General features: G+C 38.1%; 1 protein-coding gene and 1 pseudogene across 1 annotated transcript; both read right to left on the bottom strand.

Annotated features, from left to right (window-relative positions):
* Positions 1-894: 894 nt before the first annotated feature.
* slc25a55b (solute carrier family 25 member 55b) lies at positions 895-10,212 on the bottom strand. Its single transcript, NM_001003448.1, is given in 9 exon segments — positions 895-1,685; positions 3,375-3,450; positions 3,533-3,687; positions 5,899-6,091; positions 6,210-6,328; positions 6,412-6,502; positions 8,012-8,067; positions 8,617-8,742; positions 10,156-10,212. Coding segments are annotated over 9 exon segments (996 nt in total). The 5' UTR covers positions 10,176-10,212; the 3' UTR covers positions 895-1,525.
* A 2,459-nt stretch (positions 10,213-12,671) lies between these two features.
* Positions 12,672-14,599, bottom strand: LOC147838125 (thyrotropin subunit beta pseudogene; annotated as a pseudogene).
* Between the last annotated feature and the right edge of the window lie 5,579 nt (positions 14,600-20,178).

Here is a 20,178-nt window from a genome sequence, read left to right as displayed (position 1 = left end):
AGCATCACATCCTCAGCTCCTGCTGCTCCTGCACAGATATCACTGAGAGAAGTGGAGTCTGCTGCACTCTTCTCCTATAATAAATGAGTCAGAGGACCAAGACCAGGCATGTCCAAACTTGGTCCTGGAGGGCCGGTGTCCTGCAAAGTTTAGTTCCAACCCCAATCAGACACACCTGTGCTAGCTAATCAAGCTCTTACTAGGCTTTCTAGAAACATCCTTGCAGGTGTGTTGAGGTAAGTTAGAGCTAAACTATGCAGGACACTGGCCGTCCAGAACCGAATTTGGACACCCCTGATCAAGACTAGAATGCGATGGCTTTTGGAGATGTGAGCGCAGACAGCCGCTCAAGACCAGGGGTCATCAATCTTGGTCCTGGAGGGCCGGTGTCCCTGCAGGGTTTAGCTCCAACTTGCCTCAACACACCTGCCTGGGTGTTTCATGTATACCCAGTAAGAGCTTGATTAGCTTGTTCAGGTGTGTTTGATTAGGGTTGGAGGTAAAATCTGCAGGACACCGGCCTTCCAGGAGCAAGTTTGGTGTTCCCTGCTCAAGACAGTTCTGGAGGGAATAATAATAGTGGAATACTGGATAATACTTACTTTTGGACCCTTAACAAGTGGGAGGCAAATACGCAAACTGTTATAATTCCTACAGCGTTCACCTGATTTGGATGTAAATACTCTCAAATTCAAGCTGACAGTCTCATCTTGTTCATTTCAAACCCATTTTGTTGGTGTATAGATCCAAACATGTTAGAATTGTGTCCATGTACAAATATGTATAGACCTAACTGTGTTTAGTAAAGCGTCAAGACTACATTTAATACAATTTGCACTGCTTCAAACTGTGTTCACACTCGTTTCAGGATCTAAATATGACAGTCTAACAAGGTTAGATTGAACAGAACGTCTTTTAATTCTGTAAATGTAAAGTCCTAGCTTCTCTTCAGCAGGAACCAAACATCCTGCTTCTGTCCGTCTCTTCAGAGTCGTGTATATTGTATAACAATGTCCTCAGAGATGATCCACGTTATTCAGCAGCGCCTCAACAATATATACAAAACATCACAGGACAGGTACGACTATTAACAGAGGACATATGTATAGAAACAGATATCACATGATGCTCTGGCCCTTGACGTGCATGTATCATGGCCGTGTGTTTTCAAATCAACCCTCACTGAGGATAACTCTCTGACCATGCACTTCCAAAAGAAAAAGCAAGGTAATCTTGTGCAATGATATAGCTTCATGAATAAGCCAGTTGTATATGCTAAAGCTAGCATATGTAAAGTCTGAGCCATTAACAGTGTTTCCAAAAATATGTCTCAGTACACTCTCATAACAACACACACACACATCATCTGTGCAAAATGACCTTCTCTAATTTGAATCAACTTTTTCCATTGAGCTCATCTTGTACAATTTGTCACACAGTCATAAGATCTTGTTGGATCTCACGTATTTAGCTGCATCATTGTCGAGTTGGTCTTTAAAGATTAAGTCAGGTGGTGTGAAGAGGTTTAGACTGAGTAAAGGTTGAATGGGGTTTGTCCGAGGAGGAACTCTCCCACACCGATGAAGTAAACCACTTGAGCAATCCCGAAGAGCGGAGCGATGACCAGCGCCCTGCAGCCGGCTCCCTTCAGGAACGCACTCGGACCTTCTTTACGCATTATCTTTCTGTTGGAGGAAAAACAGGCATCATCACAGAGGAACCAAATGTGCATCATTACAACAGAGGAACTAAAGGTGCATCATTACAACAGAGGAACTAAAGGTGCATCATTACAACAGAGGAACTAAAGGTGCATCATTACAACAGAGGAACTAAAGGTGCATCATTACAACAGAGGAACTAAAGGTGCATCATTACAACAGAGGAACCAAATGTGCATCATTACAACAGAGGAACCAAAGGTGCATCATTACAACAGAGGAACTAAAGGTGCATCATTAACCCAACAGAGGAACTAAAGGTGCATCATTACAACAGAGGAACTAAATGTGCATCATTACAACAGAGGAACTAAAGGTGCATCATTACAACAGAGGAACTAAAGGTGCATCATTACAACAGAGGAACTAAAGGTGCATCATTAACCCAACAGAGGAACTAAAGGTGCATCATTACAACAGAGGAACTAAAGGTGCATCATTACAGGAGAGGAACTAAAGGTGCATCATTACAACAGAGGAACTAAAGGTGCATCATTACAACAGAGGAACCAAAGGTGCATCATTACAGGAGAGGAGGAACCAAAAGTGCATGGTTAGCCCCTTTCACACTGGTAAATTTGCGGAAAATTTCCAGAATGACTCCTTCATTTTCCTTTGGCTTAGTCCCTTATTTATCAGGGTGGAATGAACCAACAACTATTCCAGCATATGTTTTACGCAGTGGATGCCCTTTCAGCAGCAACCGAGGACTAGGAAACACCCATACACACTTATTCTTTCTCTCACACACAACTAACAATTTAGTACTACCCAATTCCCCTAAAGTGCATGTGTTTGGAAACCGGAGCACGCGGAGGAAACCCACGCCAACACAAGGAGAACATGCAAACTCCACACAGAAACACCAACTGATCCAGCCGAGACTCAAACCAGCGACCTTCTTGCTGTAAGCCAACAGCCATACCCACTGCGCCATACTGCAGCCTCAGGGTTATAAATAAACCAATTTCAAGAGGATCACAAGCTGATGATTGACCACAGCTGGTCCAGCATTAGCTAACACATGATGCACCAATTAGATAAATCCTAACTCACGATAAATGACCAGAGTAATCTCAGTTAACTTCGTCTTCAAGAATCCCCCTTCCACCCCTACTCCACCTTCTTTTTCATAGATGAGCGTAACGGCAGCCCAGTGGTTAGCACTGTTGCCTCACAGCAAGAATGTCACTGGTTTATGTCTTTCCCAGGTCAGTTGACGTTTCTGTGTAGAGTGTAAATGTTCTCCCCGTGCTTGCGTGAGTTTCCGCCGGGTTCCTCCCACTATCCAAAGACATTCAAGGCACAAGGATTCTGAACAGCGGGGATGGGTGCATGACGTATTTGAAGAGCAGGGAGGGATGCAGTGCAGAGGGGTATTTGAGCACAGGTGGGAGACGTGCGACTTTTTGGAGAGTATCATTCATTTGCGGGTATCCCGGAGTCTCTATGCATTTGCAGGAGACTCATGGAACTTCAGGGAGACTTGGGATGTCTGTTACCGGTAATATTACTTCTCTTTATGGAAAATTGATGGAACAACTTTACTTCACACATGATCTCTTTGTCTGTGATTTTCCAGAAAGTCTGTTTGTGTGAAAGGAGCTAATGCCTGCTGATTCTCTTCCCCAGGAGAATGTTTTGTTACTGTACCTGATGCAGTCCACCACGCCATTGTAGGTATCCTCGTTTGCGCTTTTATTGAGCGACTGCAGCCGGGTTTTCACAACTGCGAAGAGAGAGGATCAAGCTTAAACTCTGCACATATGCTAACATCTGCTTGTGTTATGGAGCCAGACATAAACACTCACCATCACATGGACTGACGGCCACAGCCGCGGTACATCCAGCCACACAGCCCGAAATAAACGACCAGTAAAAAGGCACGTCGCTGTCCTCAGAGGTCTTGCCCAACTGGTTGATGTGGGCAAACAATGGAAAGTAAACCACAGAGAAGGGGATGTCCCTGTAAAAAGAAGAACCAAGGTCTGTAGCACTAATATCTCACCCTTTCTTGCTTTAACATGTATACCTAGCACATAATTAAAGCCTTAACCCCACCCTACACCTAAGATTTGATAGGAATGAGAGGCTACTAATGCCTTGTGTCTTATGGTTCGGTATAGTACAGTACTGTTGACCATATTGTTCTCATATGAGTGGACTCAGCCATTGGAATCTTTTTAGCTGGAGACTTCCACTATCATTCACTTTCCTTTATTTCTCGATGTTTAAAACAGCTCGTTCTGCTGCTTGATGTTGCAAACTGATAATTTCTTATTACATTATTCTTCACTATATGTATAGTCATGAACACACTTGTTGGTAGAGCGAGTAGTTCGATTGTTTATTATTCCTAGATATTTCTCCCTAAATCAGAAGTTCTGAAACAATCGCAGAATAAGGTCGATACAGAGTTATTTTCCACTATCAGGAGTTGGTACCAAAACAGTGAACAGTGGCCCATTTTTGGGATCCTTTGGTAACGGTACCTAGCACAATCATACGGTTCCTAAAGAGTGGAGCTAGACTCACTGCAGAAAACTGATTGGTTTACAGAGAATTACTTCTTAAATATAACACTTAAACACGACACTGTAAAAACACAATGATGCTACCCTGCAATGACCCATGAACCAATATACCATCCAGAAACTGGATGTCATGGTGAGAAATTAAAAGAACCCAGAACGGGATCTGAGGTTTGTCCTCCATTGTTGTTTACAGCTGTCATCTTTGTGCATGAATGACTTCTAATCATCACTTTTAGGCATACACCATGCACCATATACAAGGGTACAACTGGCAATGGAAATGCAAGCCTGATCAGGATGATGTGTACTTGATCATACTGTACAGCGTACCGTTCTGCGCTGAGGAAACAAACCATGAGAAAGATCTTGAAGGCTCTGGTTCTGTCAAAACTTAAATCTGAAATTGCCAATATTATTTCAGTACCAACAAGGGGATGGATCTTTGAGTAGGTTGAACTTGGGCAAGTCTCAGCTCAGTCCTTCTCCTGTGGGCCAATATCAAAGTTTATCTCCAGCTCTAATTAAGTCCCATGTGAACTAGAAACCTTCAGGCAGCTGTGTTAGAAAACCTTCCAGGGGATTGGACACTCTCTTTTTGTCTCACCAAAAGTTGCCATCAATATATAAACTAGTGTTTATTTAGTCTACTTGTATCAGGGGTCAGTGTAAGTAGTTCTGGAGAAGCGGTGTCCTGCAGTTCAGCTTAATTTTCTCCAACACACCTGCCTGGAAGGTTCAAGTATACCTAGAAAGAGCTTAATTAGCTTGAGACATGTTTGATTAGGATTGGAGCAAAACTCTGCAGGACACCGGACTTTCATGAACGAGTTTGGTGACTTAGTTTACCTTTGCCCCAATGTCAGTTTCTAGGGGCCGGATGCACCAGCAGTGCTTCTTATTAAGGATTACATCAATCAATGTGACTGCGTATTACTTTACGGAGAGCTTACAACCTAATTACAATCTGCCTTCCCAGCAGGCATAGGAGGTCAACATGACGTCAGATTGACATTGTACTCCAATGTCATGGGGATGTTGCAGTTTGTTTGGAAATAAAAATCGAGTTGATGTCAGAACCTAATGTCAGGCCAACATCAATGTCCAACCTAAAACCAACCAAATATAATGATGTTACACCTTGACACTGTGTGGATGTTACCACTATGATGTCTATTAGATGCTGGTTGCCATACCTGACAAATAAATGTCAGTATTTGACGTTAATATGACGCTGGTTTAAGATGTTGGCTCGACGTTGGATTTTAGTTACTTTCCAACACAACCTAAAATTACATTTACATTTAGTCATTTAGCAGACGCTTTTATCCAAAGCGACTTACAAATGAAAGATTAACCAAATATCATGTTGTTATTGGACGTCGAAATAATGTGGTCCTTAGACACTGGCTAGATAATGAAATTTGGTCACCTGACATCACGACCTAAATCTAACCTAATATTAATGTCTCATGACATTGTGTGCCTGCTGGGTTAAGATCCCGTGCTTAGTTACAAACTAGCTAGGAGTTACAAAGCCTCTAGTGAGGACTTAAGTTCCAGTTCAAGCAAGAACTTACACACAGCTGCTGCAACTCTAGAGGATTAGGATTACCTTTCTATTATCTTTACAGATGGAGTCTCACCTCATGAGCGTCGCTCCTAGGCCTTTGTAAAGTCCCTGGATGCCTTTGGTGCGAAATAGTTCTTGGGCAATCTGAACGGCAGATACTTTTCGAATGGAAGACACGGGACCCACACTGTAGGAATAGTTGAGGACTGGACTGGCCGCTCCCAGTTTCACAGTATGGAGGATCGGTACGTTCCTCTGCTGGGCCACTGGATGCAAAACATGACGAATATCTTTCTTCATACAGCACATTTGCAAATCAAGACTACTAAATGCTTTCCCAGAGTTGCTTTTTGTGGAGAGCTTCTGTCAGTGCTTATGCCTCACCAAGTCGACCTGCATCCTGAAGCTGAATCTTGAGCATTTCCATTGGGGTCGTGACAATAACCTGACACATCCCTGCCCCGCAACCAGCCAACATTTCCTGGAACACGCTCAGCTTGAGGCTGAAACACAGACGTGCATCATTTAATCTCTTTATATTGACCTGTTAATGAGTGTTGTACAGTTTCCTGATAAAGGTACGTACTCTCCCCTGCTGAGCCGCTGGCGGAAGAAGTCGTTGGCGGCCAGTTTGATGGCCTTTTCAGGAGTCACTAGTGTCAGGTTGACTGCTGCACCTGTCAAGAGAAAAGCCGATCTATGAAGAGTAATAACCAGTTCTAAGATCTATAAATTGTAAGTTCATACTGAATTCCTGCCTTTATTTTCCACAATGAATCAGTAGCATTTCTAAATATTGTTTGGGCATGTAAAACTTCCAAACAAGTGTCAAATATCTAAAAGTGAGTAACAAGTAAAGCTTTGTGAACACCGCTGTGAATGTAACCCATTCAAGGACAATTCTCTTGATTAAACTACGGTTGAGGCAAAGACAATTTCACCCAATGTATGTACCACAGGGTTAATTACATGTGTATTTATACAGCGCATTTACTGTGTATGGCCATACACCCAAAGCGCTTCATAATCACGAGGGGGTCTCTCCACACCACCACTAGTGTGCAGCTCCACTAAGATGATGGCACAGTATAACAGAGACACTGATAGAGCCAATTCAGTTGATGGGGATGATTGGGAGGCCATGACACCGGGGTTACACCCCTACTCTTCACCAGAAGTGCCCTGGGATTATTAATGAGCACAGAGTCAGGACTTCGGTCTCATCTGAAAGACGGCGCTCACTGACAGTATAGTATCCCCTTCCCTATATTGGAGCAATAGGACTTACTCAGACCACAGGTTGAGCGCCCCCTGCTGGCCTCACTAACACCACTTCCAACAGCAACCTAGCTTTCCCCTTTTTGTCTCTCATCCAGGTACTGACCAGCCTCAGCCCTGCTTAGCTTCAGTGAGTAACCGCTCTTAGGCAGCAGGGTGGTATGGCTGTGGTACTAAGCAGGTACACGGTACTAAGTACCTCAAGATACAGTTCAAGCCATTGAGTCAGACTTGATTCATCAAGTGGAATGCCAAAGACAACAAAACATCATCACCTTTACATCTTTACTAGCACACAGACACCTTTCATTGCATTGGAAATCTACAAATCCACCGAAAGCATTAAACTGGCTTCAAGACCTGATCTTTTATATTCATTTCAATATTTAATTAGAGGTTCTCGCAATCTCTCTGATGTTTGGCAACCCTTATTATCATATTTATCTGCAATAAATGTACTTGCTGTGAAATAATGTGACACTACAGCCAGTTTAGTTTATCAGTTCCCCTATAGCGCATGTGTTTGCACCCGGAGGAAACCCACGCCAACACGGGGAGAGCATGCAAACTCCACACAGAAGCGCCAACTGACCCAGCAGGCACTCGAACCAGCGACCTTCTTGCCGTGAGGCCACAGTGCTAACCACTGAGCCACCGCAAACTCTATAATCTCAGTATAAATAATGACATTTGTACTTGTAGAAAAGTGTTACCAAGCACCACCTCTAACTTAGAAACAACAAGCGAATCCAGTCCTAGTCCTAGTTTAGCACAGCTATCAGGAAGTTTCCTGTGACCCTGATGATCTTGATTAGCAGGTTAATTTTATAGCATAAAGTGCTGACATGTTATGTAACACAAGTTCTGTTTCCTTTCAGGAATAGGAGATGTTCAAGTGAACTACTTACCTCTGTACATTCCAAAGTATCCCTCAGACCGAACGGTCTTTATCAGACAGTCCATCCTAATCAACATAAAGAAGGTGTTATTGAGGTCTACAGAGCTAAATCGTCATTTCTACACCCCCTAATCCTAATACCTAACCCTACCGTCAACCTCAATACCTCACATTATTAATAATGACTTATAACTATTCGTGATACTGTCTGTTTATTAGTACACATACACTACATATTCTGCATAATCATATTCTACACCCCTTAAAACCTTAATAATTAATAATAAGCAGGAAATTAGTCGTTTAATTAGGCAAAACTCATGATTAATGTGTGGTTAACAGTGAAAACTCAACCCTAAAATAAAATGTGACCCAAAACCACAAGTATGAACCCTACACAGCGCCGCACCCCTGTCACTCATGCACACCGTCGCAGAAAGAGAAACGGGCTTTAAGCTGATTATCTCACTTTCCCTCAGGAACTGTCTTTCAAGGAAACTCCTCTCCTCTTTAGGGTTGGGCGACTCTTTAGTGCAGTTTAAAGGGTTTTTTTATTGGGATTCGAAAAGGAACCAAAAACAGCTTGACTGAAGTAAATGACGAACGCAGACGTACATGTTTTTGTACACCCGTTGGCTTCCTCTTTGGTTCTGCAGTCTGGTTTTGGCCAGATCAATGGGAAAGACGCAGGTGACGCCCACCAGTCCCGCAACTCCGCCATTGATGAGCTTGGCAGGGAGGCTTATGGAAAACACATGAGAGAGAGAAAATACATGTGCAAACATGGAACAATATAAGAGAGAGAGGGCACTTGAGAGTTCTCTGGATTCACAATTCATAGTTACGGCTTTGTATAAGCGGTCATCTTTGTGTTATTCCGTAAACCATTTATGATGTTTATTTCACTCATTCATTCATTTTCCTTCGGCTTATTCTCTTATTTATCAGGGGTCACCACAGTGGAATGAACCACTAACTATTCTGGCAGGTTTTACACAGTGGATACCCTTCCAGCTGCAACCCAGTACTGAGAAACACCCATACACACTCATTCACGCACACACATAGTTAATCAATTCGCCAACACGGGGAGAACATGCAAACTCCACACAGAAACGGCAACTGACCCAGCCGGGACTCAAACCAGAGACCTTCTTGCTGTGAGGCAACAGTGCCAAACACTGAGCCACCGTGCCACCCATGATGTCATTTTACCATTTCAAATTTTAAAAAAATGTTAATTAAAAGACATTTTAGTTGGCGGTTCATTCCGCTGTGGAGACCCTTGATAAAAGGAAAAATGACATAATGACTTGTTTATTTTATTTTTAGACAACATAATATCAATGTTTTAATATCAATATTTTAATAAAAAATGATTTTTTACTCACCACAAATTAAAAATAAATGGTAATTCTAACTATTTATTATTTTCCATTTATTAATACAGCTATGACAGTTGGAAGAAATGTTCTTAGACCTTTATTCCTTTTTTATCAGCTTAGTCTGTTTATTAATCTGAGGTCTAAACAAATATTTACATTTTACAAACCTTATAAATCCAGACAAACTGAAAACTGCATGTGTTTTTATATTCCTCATACAACTCATGAATTCATATTTTTTTATTGTATTAAAATGCATCCATTTGATCCTAACACATTCCTACATTTTACAATGAGACTAAATCAAGGCATTAAAGTAAATAAATATTGTCTAAAGCCGTCTGAAGGTAAAAGTCAATGTCAGGCGGACACAAGATCCTCCAGATGCAACAGCTTCATGGTGGTAGACATATTAGTTAGTTGCATTCACACATTCAGACTTTAGTGTTCAGTAAGACAGTGAAGCAGGGTTTAAACACACGGCGAATACAGATTAATAATAATAATAGTGTGTCGCTGTTATGCGTTATGAGATGATATTGTTGAATATAGTGTGTGAAATCGCATGACTACATATCAACATCAGCTCTATGTCATTGACTGTCAGCAGTGTTGTAGTTTGATTGCTGATTGACCAGTTTAGAGTTTAACAACACTTTTCTGAGGTTATATTAAGGTGAAAGTGCGCATTAGTTAAGAGTAATCCGAGTAAACTGCAGCATAATTAGGGTTCATTTGACTGAACTCGGCTGTTGTTAAGGTTTCATACCTGATCGGTTGTTGGGTCATTCTGTAGTTTGGATTGTAGTTGGGTTGTAGATTGGTCAGAGGTGTACAGAGGAGCAGGCGCTGTCAGAGCCGAACAGCGGGCTTTATACAGTCAGTCACCCCGCCCAGCGCGCGCGCACACGCATGAACACGCACGCGCATATACACGCAATACTGTTTGGACGAGTGATCAGTGTTGGGGAAAGTTACTGTCGATAGTAACGCATTGCAATACTGAGATAGGCTACTCCACAACACAGTGAGCAGTTGTGTTACTCCAACACACATTTTAATTCAGCTGTTTATTTTATAAATGATAATTAATTGCACTAACTCGCTGTACATTGCTAAAAAAGTAATTTAAATATTAAGGTAATGCGTTTCTGTACTTATTACGCGTTACTTATTATGCATTAATACCAACACTGTGTGTGTGTGTGTGTGTGTGTGTCTGTGTACTTGTTGAATGCACATATAGGACTCATAGGGGCTTGTGTCACCGTGTATGAGTGTGTGTGAATGAATTTGTATGGGTGTTTCCCAGTATTGGGTTGCGGCTTGAAGGGCATCCGCTGTGTAAAACATGCTGGAATAGTTGGCAGTTCATTCTGCTGTGGCACCCCCTGATGAAGAAATGTGACAATGACATTTAATAATAAGTTAAAATTGAAATAAAATAATTAATTAAATATCATATATATATAATGCCTTTAAACTCATACTACTGTTGTAAAACATTAAAGGAACAGCACACATAAAATATCTGAGCCAAGCAGAAATACATCTTTATAACTGTTATAGAAATAGAAGTATATATGCTTAAAAATATAATTAATCTGTGTTACCGGCCATTAAATACTAGTCAAAAATGTAATAAAATATATATTTACTAATTTACATTTAATAAGTACATTTGTAGTTTGCTGAACATGAAAATATCAATAAATAACTGAATGTGAGTTTTGGTAAGGTCATTTTACCAATTGCAACACAGTTTTAGCTGGGCTTAAAACAAAATTAAATTCAAGCTAAAAAGAAAACAGTAAATAATAAAAAGTGTACAGTCTTAAACCTTTTAACTTTTCTTATTATTGACCGAACACATTTATTTACTTTAATCAAATTGACATTTTACTGAATATCATCATATATTGCATTTTGTTAATTAGCTAAATTATAATTTACAACAACTGAAACAAGTCTGACACGTTTAATAAAACAGTCAATCATATACAAAACTGGATGTAAAACACAGCAGAAATACATTAGCCTAATACACCACTGTCTTAAATGCGCAAAATATTGACACGCTAATCAATACATGGATTGTTTTTCAATAATGAAATATGTTTTAAACAGACAACTATTTTAAATAGAGGGGTATTCATTTAATTATTAAAGGATTTGTGATGCAACAAGAGGATGTTTTATTACCAACAAAACATGAATAAATATTTATTTGAGTATCAAAAACTGCAAACAATTTGATGAAAAATAGAAATAGTGCAGTCAATGTTTTACTGAAAACATATTTATGAGTTTATAAATACTGTATATCATAATAAAATATGTCATATTTTCATCAACAACCCTATTGAACAGTTTTTAAAATTTTTGCCATTGAATATGGATTTTTAAGGACTCAAGAAAACATAATTACCAATCTGTGCAAATAATACAGTTTGTGAGTCAAATTATAAATATATATTCAATGACAGCTGAACGCTCACAAAGACTAGCTGATCGCTTTTCTCCCTCCACACCTGACACACTGTAAACATGCCGGATTCCACACAATCCATTTGTGCTGGGACAACATGAACGAATGAAGTTAACTTGTTAGTTTTACAAATTTAAGTGGATTGAGCAGAAAACAATTCAGTTGTCCTCAATAAAACTCAATAATTGTGTTGTTTCAGCTCAGTTTAAATAAGTACACTGTGTAAAATATCCCTAAATCAGCAGTTTTCTATGTGTTGTGATGCATGTCTTTATGTTCCCCTGTTTATTTCTGCTTGTGAATTTCATTATGGGATCTTGATCATCTTCCAGCAACGTTTATATCCTTGAACAGTGTGTGTATAGTGTGTGTTCTGCTCATGTGTAATAGTGTGCAGTGTGTGTATAGTGTGTGTTCTGCTCATGTGTAATAGTGTGCAGTGTGTGTATAGTGTGTGTTCTGCTCATGTGTAATAGTGTGCAGTGTGTGTATAGTGTGTGTTCTGCTCATGTGTAATAGTGTGCAGTGTGTGTATAGTGTGTGTTGGTGTTGTATATTACTCTACAGTGAGCTTGTAATAAACTGCAGCACATGTTCTGCTATTCTACACTCTTATTCCTCTACATATGATCTCTTATATTATTTCACACCACTAAAATGTCAATAAAAGTCACTTTGTTAAACTGTAGAGTTGAATTATGAGCATCAGAAGTGGACAGAGCAGAGATCAACATCACATAATGCAGTTCACCACCGCTAATAAACAGAAAACACACAGAATATGGGCCGGTGTGTGTTCAGACGGTGCGCAGCTGCTTGGAGCATCTGTTGTGTGTGTGCGTGTGTCTGAACACACACTCGTTCCGGCTGGTGTTGCATTTGGTGCAGTTGCAGCGCCGGGCCACCGGGTAGAAGAAGAGCGAGTCGATGTGGACAGGGCAGCCGGGCATCCTGGCAGAGCGGTACACCAGAGAGCGGTGCATACAGCTCTGCTGCAGCAGGAACCGCTTGCCCACAAACCCTCGCACGTTTGTGTCCTGCACACACACACACACACACACACACACACACACACACACACACACTTAAACAGTCCGTTCATCCAAAAATGTACTCACTATTTACTCTACCTCAACTTGTATGAGTTTCTTTATTAAGTTTACAAAAGAAGATATTTTGAAGAATGCTGGAAACGGGTAACCAATTAACCATTGACTTCTATAGTAGGAAAAACAAATACTGTGGAAGAAGATTTAAATGTGCTCATTATTTACCTTCTCTCAAGTGGTTATAAACTTTTATGAGTTTCTTTCTTCTGTTGAACACTAAAGAAGATATTTTGAAGAATGTTGAAAACCGGTAACCATTGACTTCCATAACAGGAAAAACAAATACTGAAGAAGTCAATGGTGACAGGTTTCTAACATTCCTCAAAATATCTACTTTAGTGTTCAACAGAAGAAAGAAAGGATTGGAACGAGTCAAGGATGAGTTGAGGATGTCAGAATAATCATTTAACCCCTGAACAGTCTCCTCCACTTTTTGAAAGTCTCGTTTAACTTTATTGTCGATCTTCAGCGCTTTGGTGCACAGATTTAAGCTCCGTCTCATCAAGAAGACAGATGTCAGATCGCAAATTTAATTTTTTATAGTTAAAAAACTTTATTGAAACAAATGATATGCGCCTTTATGTTTATGAAAATAATAAAACATGTATATCTAATTGTATTACATAAAATATGTATCTAACAAAACATGTTTTAGCCTGAATTTGACAGAAAATCTAAGCTAAATATCTGAACAAATATTCCAAATTTAAAGTTGATATCTCAAAAAAACGAGCTTTCAGTGAGATTCAATTATGCTGCAGTACCAGACATGACCACCAGGTGACATTCAGTTTACATTGGTGAACATAGAAGAGTGTCCTCTACATGTCTGTAAGTTTAAAGGAATATGAAGCATATTTTAAAGTAGTATGTGGAGTATGGTGGTTTTTTATTTGAATTTAGCCTCTGAAAGCATCTGAAACATGGATTGCTGCAGCAAAGTAATCCGTTACCACTCTGCAGAGTATCATTGTTGCAAATCAATAAAAATGTAATATATAAACCAATATTCAAAGAACTAACTAATGTCTTCAGCACATCTCTAACCATGATAGTGTTAATAACTCATCTCTAATAGCTGATGTGTTTCCTCTACAGCATGATGACAGCACATAATATTAGTCTAGATATTCTTCAAGACACTAGTGTTCAGCTTACAGTGACATGTAAAGGCTTCACTAGGGTAATTAGGGTAAAGTTAGGGTAATTAGGCAAGTCATTGTATAACAGTGGTTTGTTCTGGAGACAATCCAACACTAATATTGCTGAAGGGGTGAATAATATTGAGCTTAACATGACTTTAACACTATTAAACACTGCTTTTATTCTAGCCCAAATAAAACTAATAAGACTTTCTTCAGAAGAACAAACATTAGAGGAAACACTGTGAACAACTCCTCAATCTGAGAAACAGCATCTGGGGAATATTTGAAGAAGAAGAATGTGTGTGAGATTCTGACCCGTGTGAAGCACATGCCGCTGCAGACGGTGGTGTTGATGGCCATGCAGTGTCCGCACTCGTGTTTCTCCACATACAGAGTATAGTTCTTCAGAGAGCAGGCCAGGAGAGCATCCTCTCCCAGCAGGAGCAGAAAACTGCACAGCAACACCCGCATCCTGACAAACAGCTTATATCGACACTGAAAAACAATTCGCAATTTTAAATCTAAGTTGAGTTGAAACAACACAATACCTTTAGCTTTTCCTGGGACAAACCTAAATTAAATTAAATTTTAAAAATTAATTTGTTAAAACGATCAAGTGAACTTAATTTATTTGTGTTGAGAGAACATTTTTCCAGTGTTGTCCTCCAGGGTTCCACACAATTTCTCCATGTTTTCCCAACACAAGGAGAATGACTTAACTTAATTGTTTTGCAAATGTAATTAAACATATTGAGTTGTCCCAAAAACACAAGAATTCTTTAAATACAGTTAAATACGTCATTTGAACATACAGCAAAATGTTTTTTAAAGTCTACACTAACACAAGTGAACTTACTCATTTTTACAAATGTAAGTGGATACATAAAACAATTATGATAATTGATTATTATGGAGCTTAAAACAATTGAGTTGTCCTAAAAAATCTCAAGAATTGTGTTAATTCGGCTCATTTTAAACAAGCAATTTGAACAAGCAGCTAAAAACAATCTTTTTTGGGATCTACACTAACATAAGCTGATTAAGTTATCTTAATTGTTTTGACAAATGTAAGTGGATTGAACATAAAACAATTGAGTTGTCCTCACAATAAGCTCCTCATAATTCCTTCATGTTATTCCAGCACAAATCGACTAGATTAACCTAATCGTTTTTACACATCTGAGTGGATTGAACATAAAACAATTAAGTTGTCCCAAAAAAATCTCAGTTTTGTTTCAGTTTATTTTAAACAAGTAATCTGAGCAAGCAGCAAAATCTTTTGTTGAGTGTACACTGTAAAACATCTTAAGTTCTACACAATTCCTTCAGGCTGTCCCAACACAAATCAATTCAGTTACCTCAATCCTTTTACACATTTGAGTGGAATGAACATAAAATAATTAAGTTGTCCCAAAAAAAAAACACAAGAATAATTTAAATAAGGTTAAATACGTCATTTAAACAAGCAGCAACTTGTTTACGTCTACACTAACACAAGTCGATTAAGTTAACTTATTAGTTTTTACAAATTTAAGTGGGTTGAACATGAAACAATTAAGTTGTCCACTAAAAATCTCAAGAGTTGTGTTGTTCCACCTCATTTTATTTAAGCAACTTGAACAAGCAGCAAAACTGTACAAAATGCAGGGTTCCACACAATTCCTTCATGCTGTCCCAACACAAAGCAATTAAGTTACCTCATTAGTTTTTACAAATTTAAGTAGATTGAACACAAAACAATCAAGTTGTCTCTCTTAACAACTAAAGTGTTATTTCAGCTCATTTTAAGTCATTCGAAAAAGCAGCGTGTATAAATATTGGGAGTATATATGTTTCTATATATATATATATATATATATATATATATAGAGAGAGAGAGAGAGAGAGAGAGAGAGAGAGAGAGAGAGAGAGAGAGAGAAGGCTTACGTGTAATGGTCCCGTGTGCAGTGTTTGTCTGCTGGTTGTCTGTAGTCTGATCTGAGCGGCTCTGCGGCTCTTATGGAGTTTTTGAGGAGGAGTGTCTTCATGCTGATCCTCCAGACTGAACTCAACGTGACAGCAGCACCAATAGCAGCATCTCTTCATGTAACAGCAGAGCTCCTGTCTGGGATTCTGCATCGCTATTTAACACTTACACACACATGCCTGCGAATCAAGATCAGGGGAAGACATTCATTAACGGCGCACTCTTAAAAACTTGATGGAGAACGGAAAATATTAGAGATTCACAAGACAAGCTTTTTATTAATTATTGAACTAATTATTGTAAATATCAAGGTTAAATCAGTTTTGCAGTTCTTAACTATCAATGGCTGTTAAATAAATCAAGTCAATAATTTATAAATATATTTATAAATAAATCAATAAATCAAGTCAAACACACTATATTATCGCACTATATTATTTAAAATGTTCCTATTATATGGATTATAACAAAATTATTATTTTAACTATTAAATAAAACTATTAAATAATTATATATATATATATATATATATATATATATATATATATATATATATATATATATATATATATATATATATATATATTCATTAATTTTCATTTGGCTTAGTACCTTTATTCTTAAGGGGTTGCCACAGCAGAATGAACCGCCAACTATTCCAGCATATGTTTTACACAGCAGATGCCCTTCCGGCTGCAACCCAGTACTGGGAAAAAATAAATAAATAATAAAAAAAAAAAATATATATATATATATAACAATTAAACAACTGGCTTATAACCTGATATGAATTGTTTATTAGCACTTATAAAACCCATACTACCTTACTAAATATAATAATTAGTAGTTTATTAAGCTAAAATTCTTGATTAATTGTTTGACAGGATGACTTGTAAATTAAAATAAAGTGACTATATATAGTTTCATTGATTTGCCTTTATGAATGCTTTGGTTGCACCATAATTCAAAAGCAATTTCTGATTTTCACAAGTTTATTTTCATAACTTTTTGATTGTTAATGACTTTTTGGTTTGTTTCAGTGGAAGGGTTTATATAGATTTATATATGGTGTATGCAGTATATATGGGGTTTATATGTTGCAGTAATTGATTTGTTTACAGGATTGAAACCAATTATTGTCATATATAATACTCATATTGTCATACATATTATGCTAAAATCAATAGTGAAATTGGGCTGCATGGTGGCACAGTGGGTAGCATGTTTGCCTCTCAGCAAGAATGTTGCTGGTTTGAGCCTCAGCTGGGTCAGTTCTGTGTGGAGTTTGCATGTTCTACCCGTGTTCGCATGGGTTTCGTCCGGGTGCTTCGGTTTCCCCCACAAGTGTTTCATAGCGGTGGGTTGCAGCTGGAAGGGCATCCGCTGTGTAAAACAAATGCTGGATAAGTTGGTGGTTCCCACAGATTAATAAAGGGAACCATTTCCAACACACACACACACACACACACACAAAATGACAACTTTCTTTAAGAAATTGCTAATAAATTCCACAAACCACAAAGATAAACAACTAAACTAGCAAGTGAAGGGTTCAATCAAATATTTGCTTGTTAAACATATGTTTTATTTGGTAACATTACAACAACCCAGCATTTTCATTTATATGTTGGTGTGTGGCTCATATCAAGTTGCCTTCAGCACTGCACTGCATAACTGTAATAATTGGGTTATGTTTTTGGTATTACACTTGAATTACATTTGAAACCCAACTGTTGGCTTTGACCAAATTTATTGCACTATAAAATATCCCTCAATATAAGCCATCGCCAAAATATCCAAGTTAAATTCGGTATGAACAACTGTTAGGATCGCATTTTATAGCTATACACATTAGCAGACTGTGCTGTGTGGATGTGAACTGCTCATCTTTGCGCTGACATGATGAATGTCCCAGATAAATAAGTGTGTGTGGGGGAAAAGCAGCGGTGTTTCACGTGTTCTGCGGTTCACCTGGACGCTGTTTTTGCGTGTTTAATCCCCGGTAAAGCTCGTCTGCCCGCCGCAGGGATATCAACATGTGCTGCCGCTGCCGCCATATAATGTAACCACACACACACACACACACACACACACACACACACACGCACACACACACACACACACGCACACACACACACACACACACACACACACACAGCCCGCCAATCATACCACTTACATCAGCATTACAGCAATACACAGTGGACATTTACTATATTTATTAAGCATTTGTTTACATTTTAATTCATTAATATTTTCCCCAAATTTCTGTTTAACGGAGAGATATTTTCACCTCTTTAAATAACCGATTTATCTGATTTTCTCCATGATGACAGCACATAATATTAGACTAGATATTCTTCAAGACACTAGTGTTCAGCTTACAGTGACATGTAAAGGCTTCACTAGGGTAATTAGGGTAAAGTTAGGGTAATTAGGCAAGTCATTGTATAACAGTGGTTTGTTCTGGAGACAATCCAACAATATTGCTGAAGGGGTGAATAATATTGAGCTTAACATGACTTTAACACTATTAAACACTGCTTTTATTGTAGTCTAGTCAAGTCAATGTTTATTTATAAAGCACTTTTAAAAAACAACAAGTGCTAAAACGGATTATAAGCCACAGAGTAAAAATGGGTTTTAAGACTAGATTTAAAAACCTGCCCAATATGGAGAGGCAATTTATTCCAGAGTTTAGGGTCAACCCCTGCAAAGGCACAGTCCCCTCTGGTTTTTAACCTTGTGCGTGAAACAGCCAAAAGTAGAAGATCAGCTCATCTAAATACCCTTCATGGAGTGTACAATCGAATTAATGCTGACAGGTTTGATGCCAATCCATTTAAGCATTTAAACACCACATCTTAAAATGTATCCTAAACTGAGCTGAAATAAAACAAATAAGACTTTCTCCAGAAGACAAAACTATTCAAGCAAATAATGTGAAACATTCCTATAATAAACACATCATTTGAGAAATATTTGAACACAAAAAAAGATTGACAAGATTCAAAATTAAACTTGATTAAAATAAATTAGACTATATATATACTCACAGTATATATATATATATATATATATATATATATATATATATATATATAAACGTCAATACATCATACTACATGCGCTAAACTATCAAATAAATAAAAAAATACTGAAGAGTTTTTTTTTAGAGAAAATACTGTTGTAGTTTTTCCACTTCAAAAAGTTACATTTAATTGATAAAATACTAAATTAATGTGCTTGTTTTATTCAAAACTCAAAATAATATAATATGATTACAATATTATAAATAATAACAACAACAACAACAACAACATTTATTTTTAACATTCAAATTATTTCCTTAAAGCAACAACTGTGTGTTACACTTTTGTTTTTCTATTCGTATATTAAATATTAGTTGTGCTATCAGGCCAGTAGCCAGCCTGGGGAAAGAGGTGGTTCTTTTTGCTGTTATTAGCCTCATTTGCTATTTAATTATGAGGTTTGAATACTGTATTTTGCTGTATAAACTTATCAGATGGTCTTTAACCACATTTTTTGATGTGACAAAAATATTTCCTAAAGATTTAAAAGAAAAATAAGAGAATATTAGTTTTTCCAATTTTTTTTTATTATTACATTATATAAGCTCAGACAAAATAAATCTCAAATTAAAAACTAGCCTATTGTCATTTAGGCAAACACAAACTGGCCAGCACATTCAACTTCCCTCAGTCATGCTGAAGCAACGGCCAAAAGAGACTCCGCTTGCTCTCACAGCCTTCTTCCCTGGTTATTTCACAGTTTATTATGGTATAGCAGTCAAAATAGGACAAATGAGCTTGTGTATGGGACAAACTCTGTCAGCACCTTTGTCAGTGAGACATGGGTCTTTCGAACCCCCCGATGAACACACCCTGGCTACAGTCCTGACTATTATATAAAGTTTAAATGTTTGTGTTTCATACAGTGAAAATGTCTTAAATGTTTTAAAATATAAGTGTATAGTCCACAAAGAAAGTCCTCAAATGAACTACTGAACTCCCAGTCTCCTGTTATTAGATCTGTACATGTTTTCCTTGCATAATTCAGCATG

This window comes from Danio rerio, chromosome 23, assembly GCF_052040795.2.
Source record: "Danio rerio strain M-AB ecotype USA chromosome 23, GRCz13ab, whole genome shotgun sequence".
In the NCBI taxonomy this organism is placed as follows: domain Eukaryota; kingdom Metazoa; phylum Chordata; class Actinopteri; order Cypriniformes; family Danionidae; genus Danio; species Danio rerio.
Note: the sequence above shows the minus strand (reverse complement) of the source record. Positions and strands in the feature narration are given on the sequence as shown.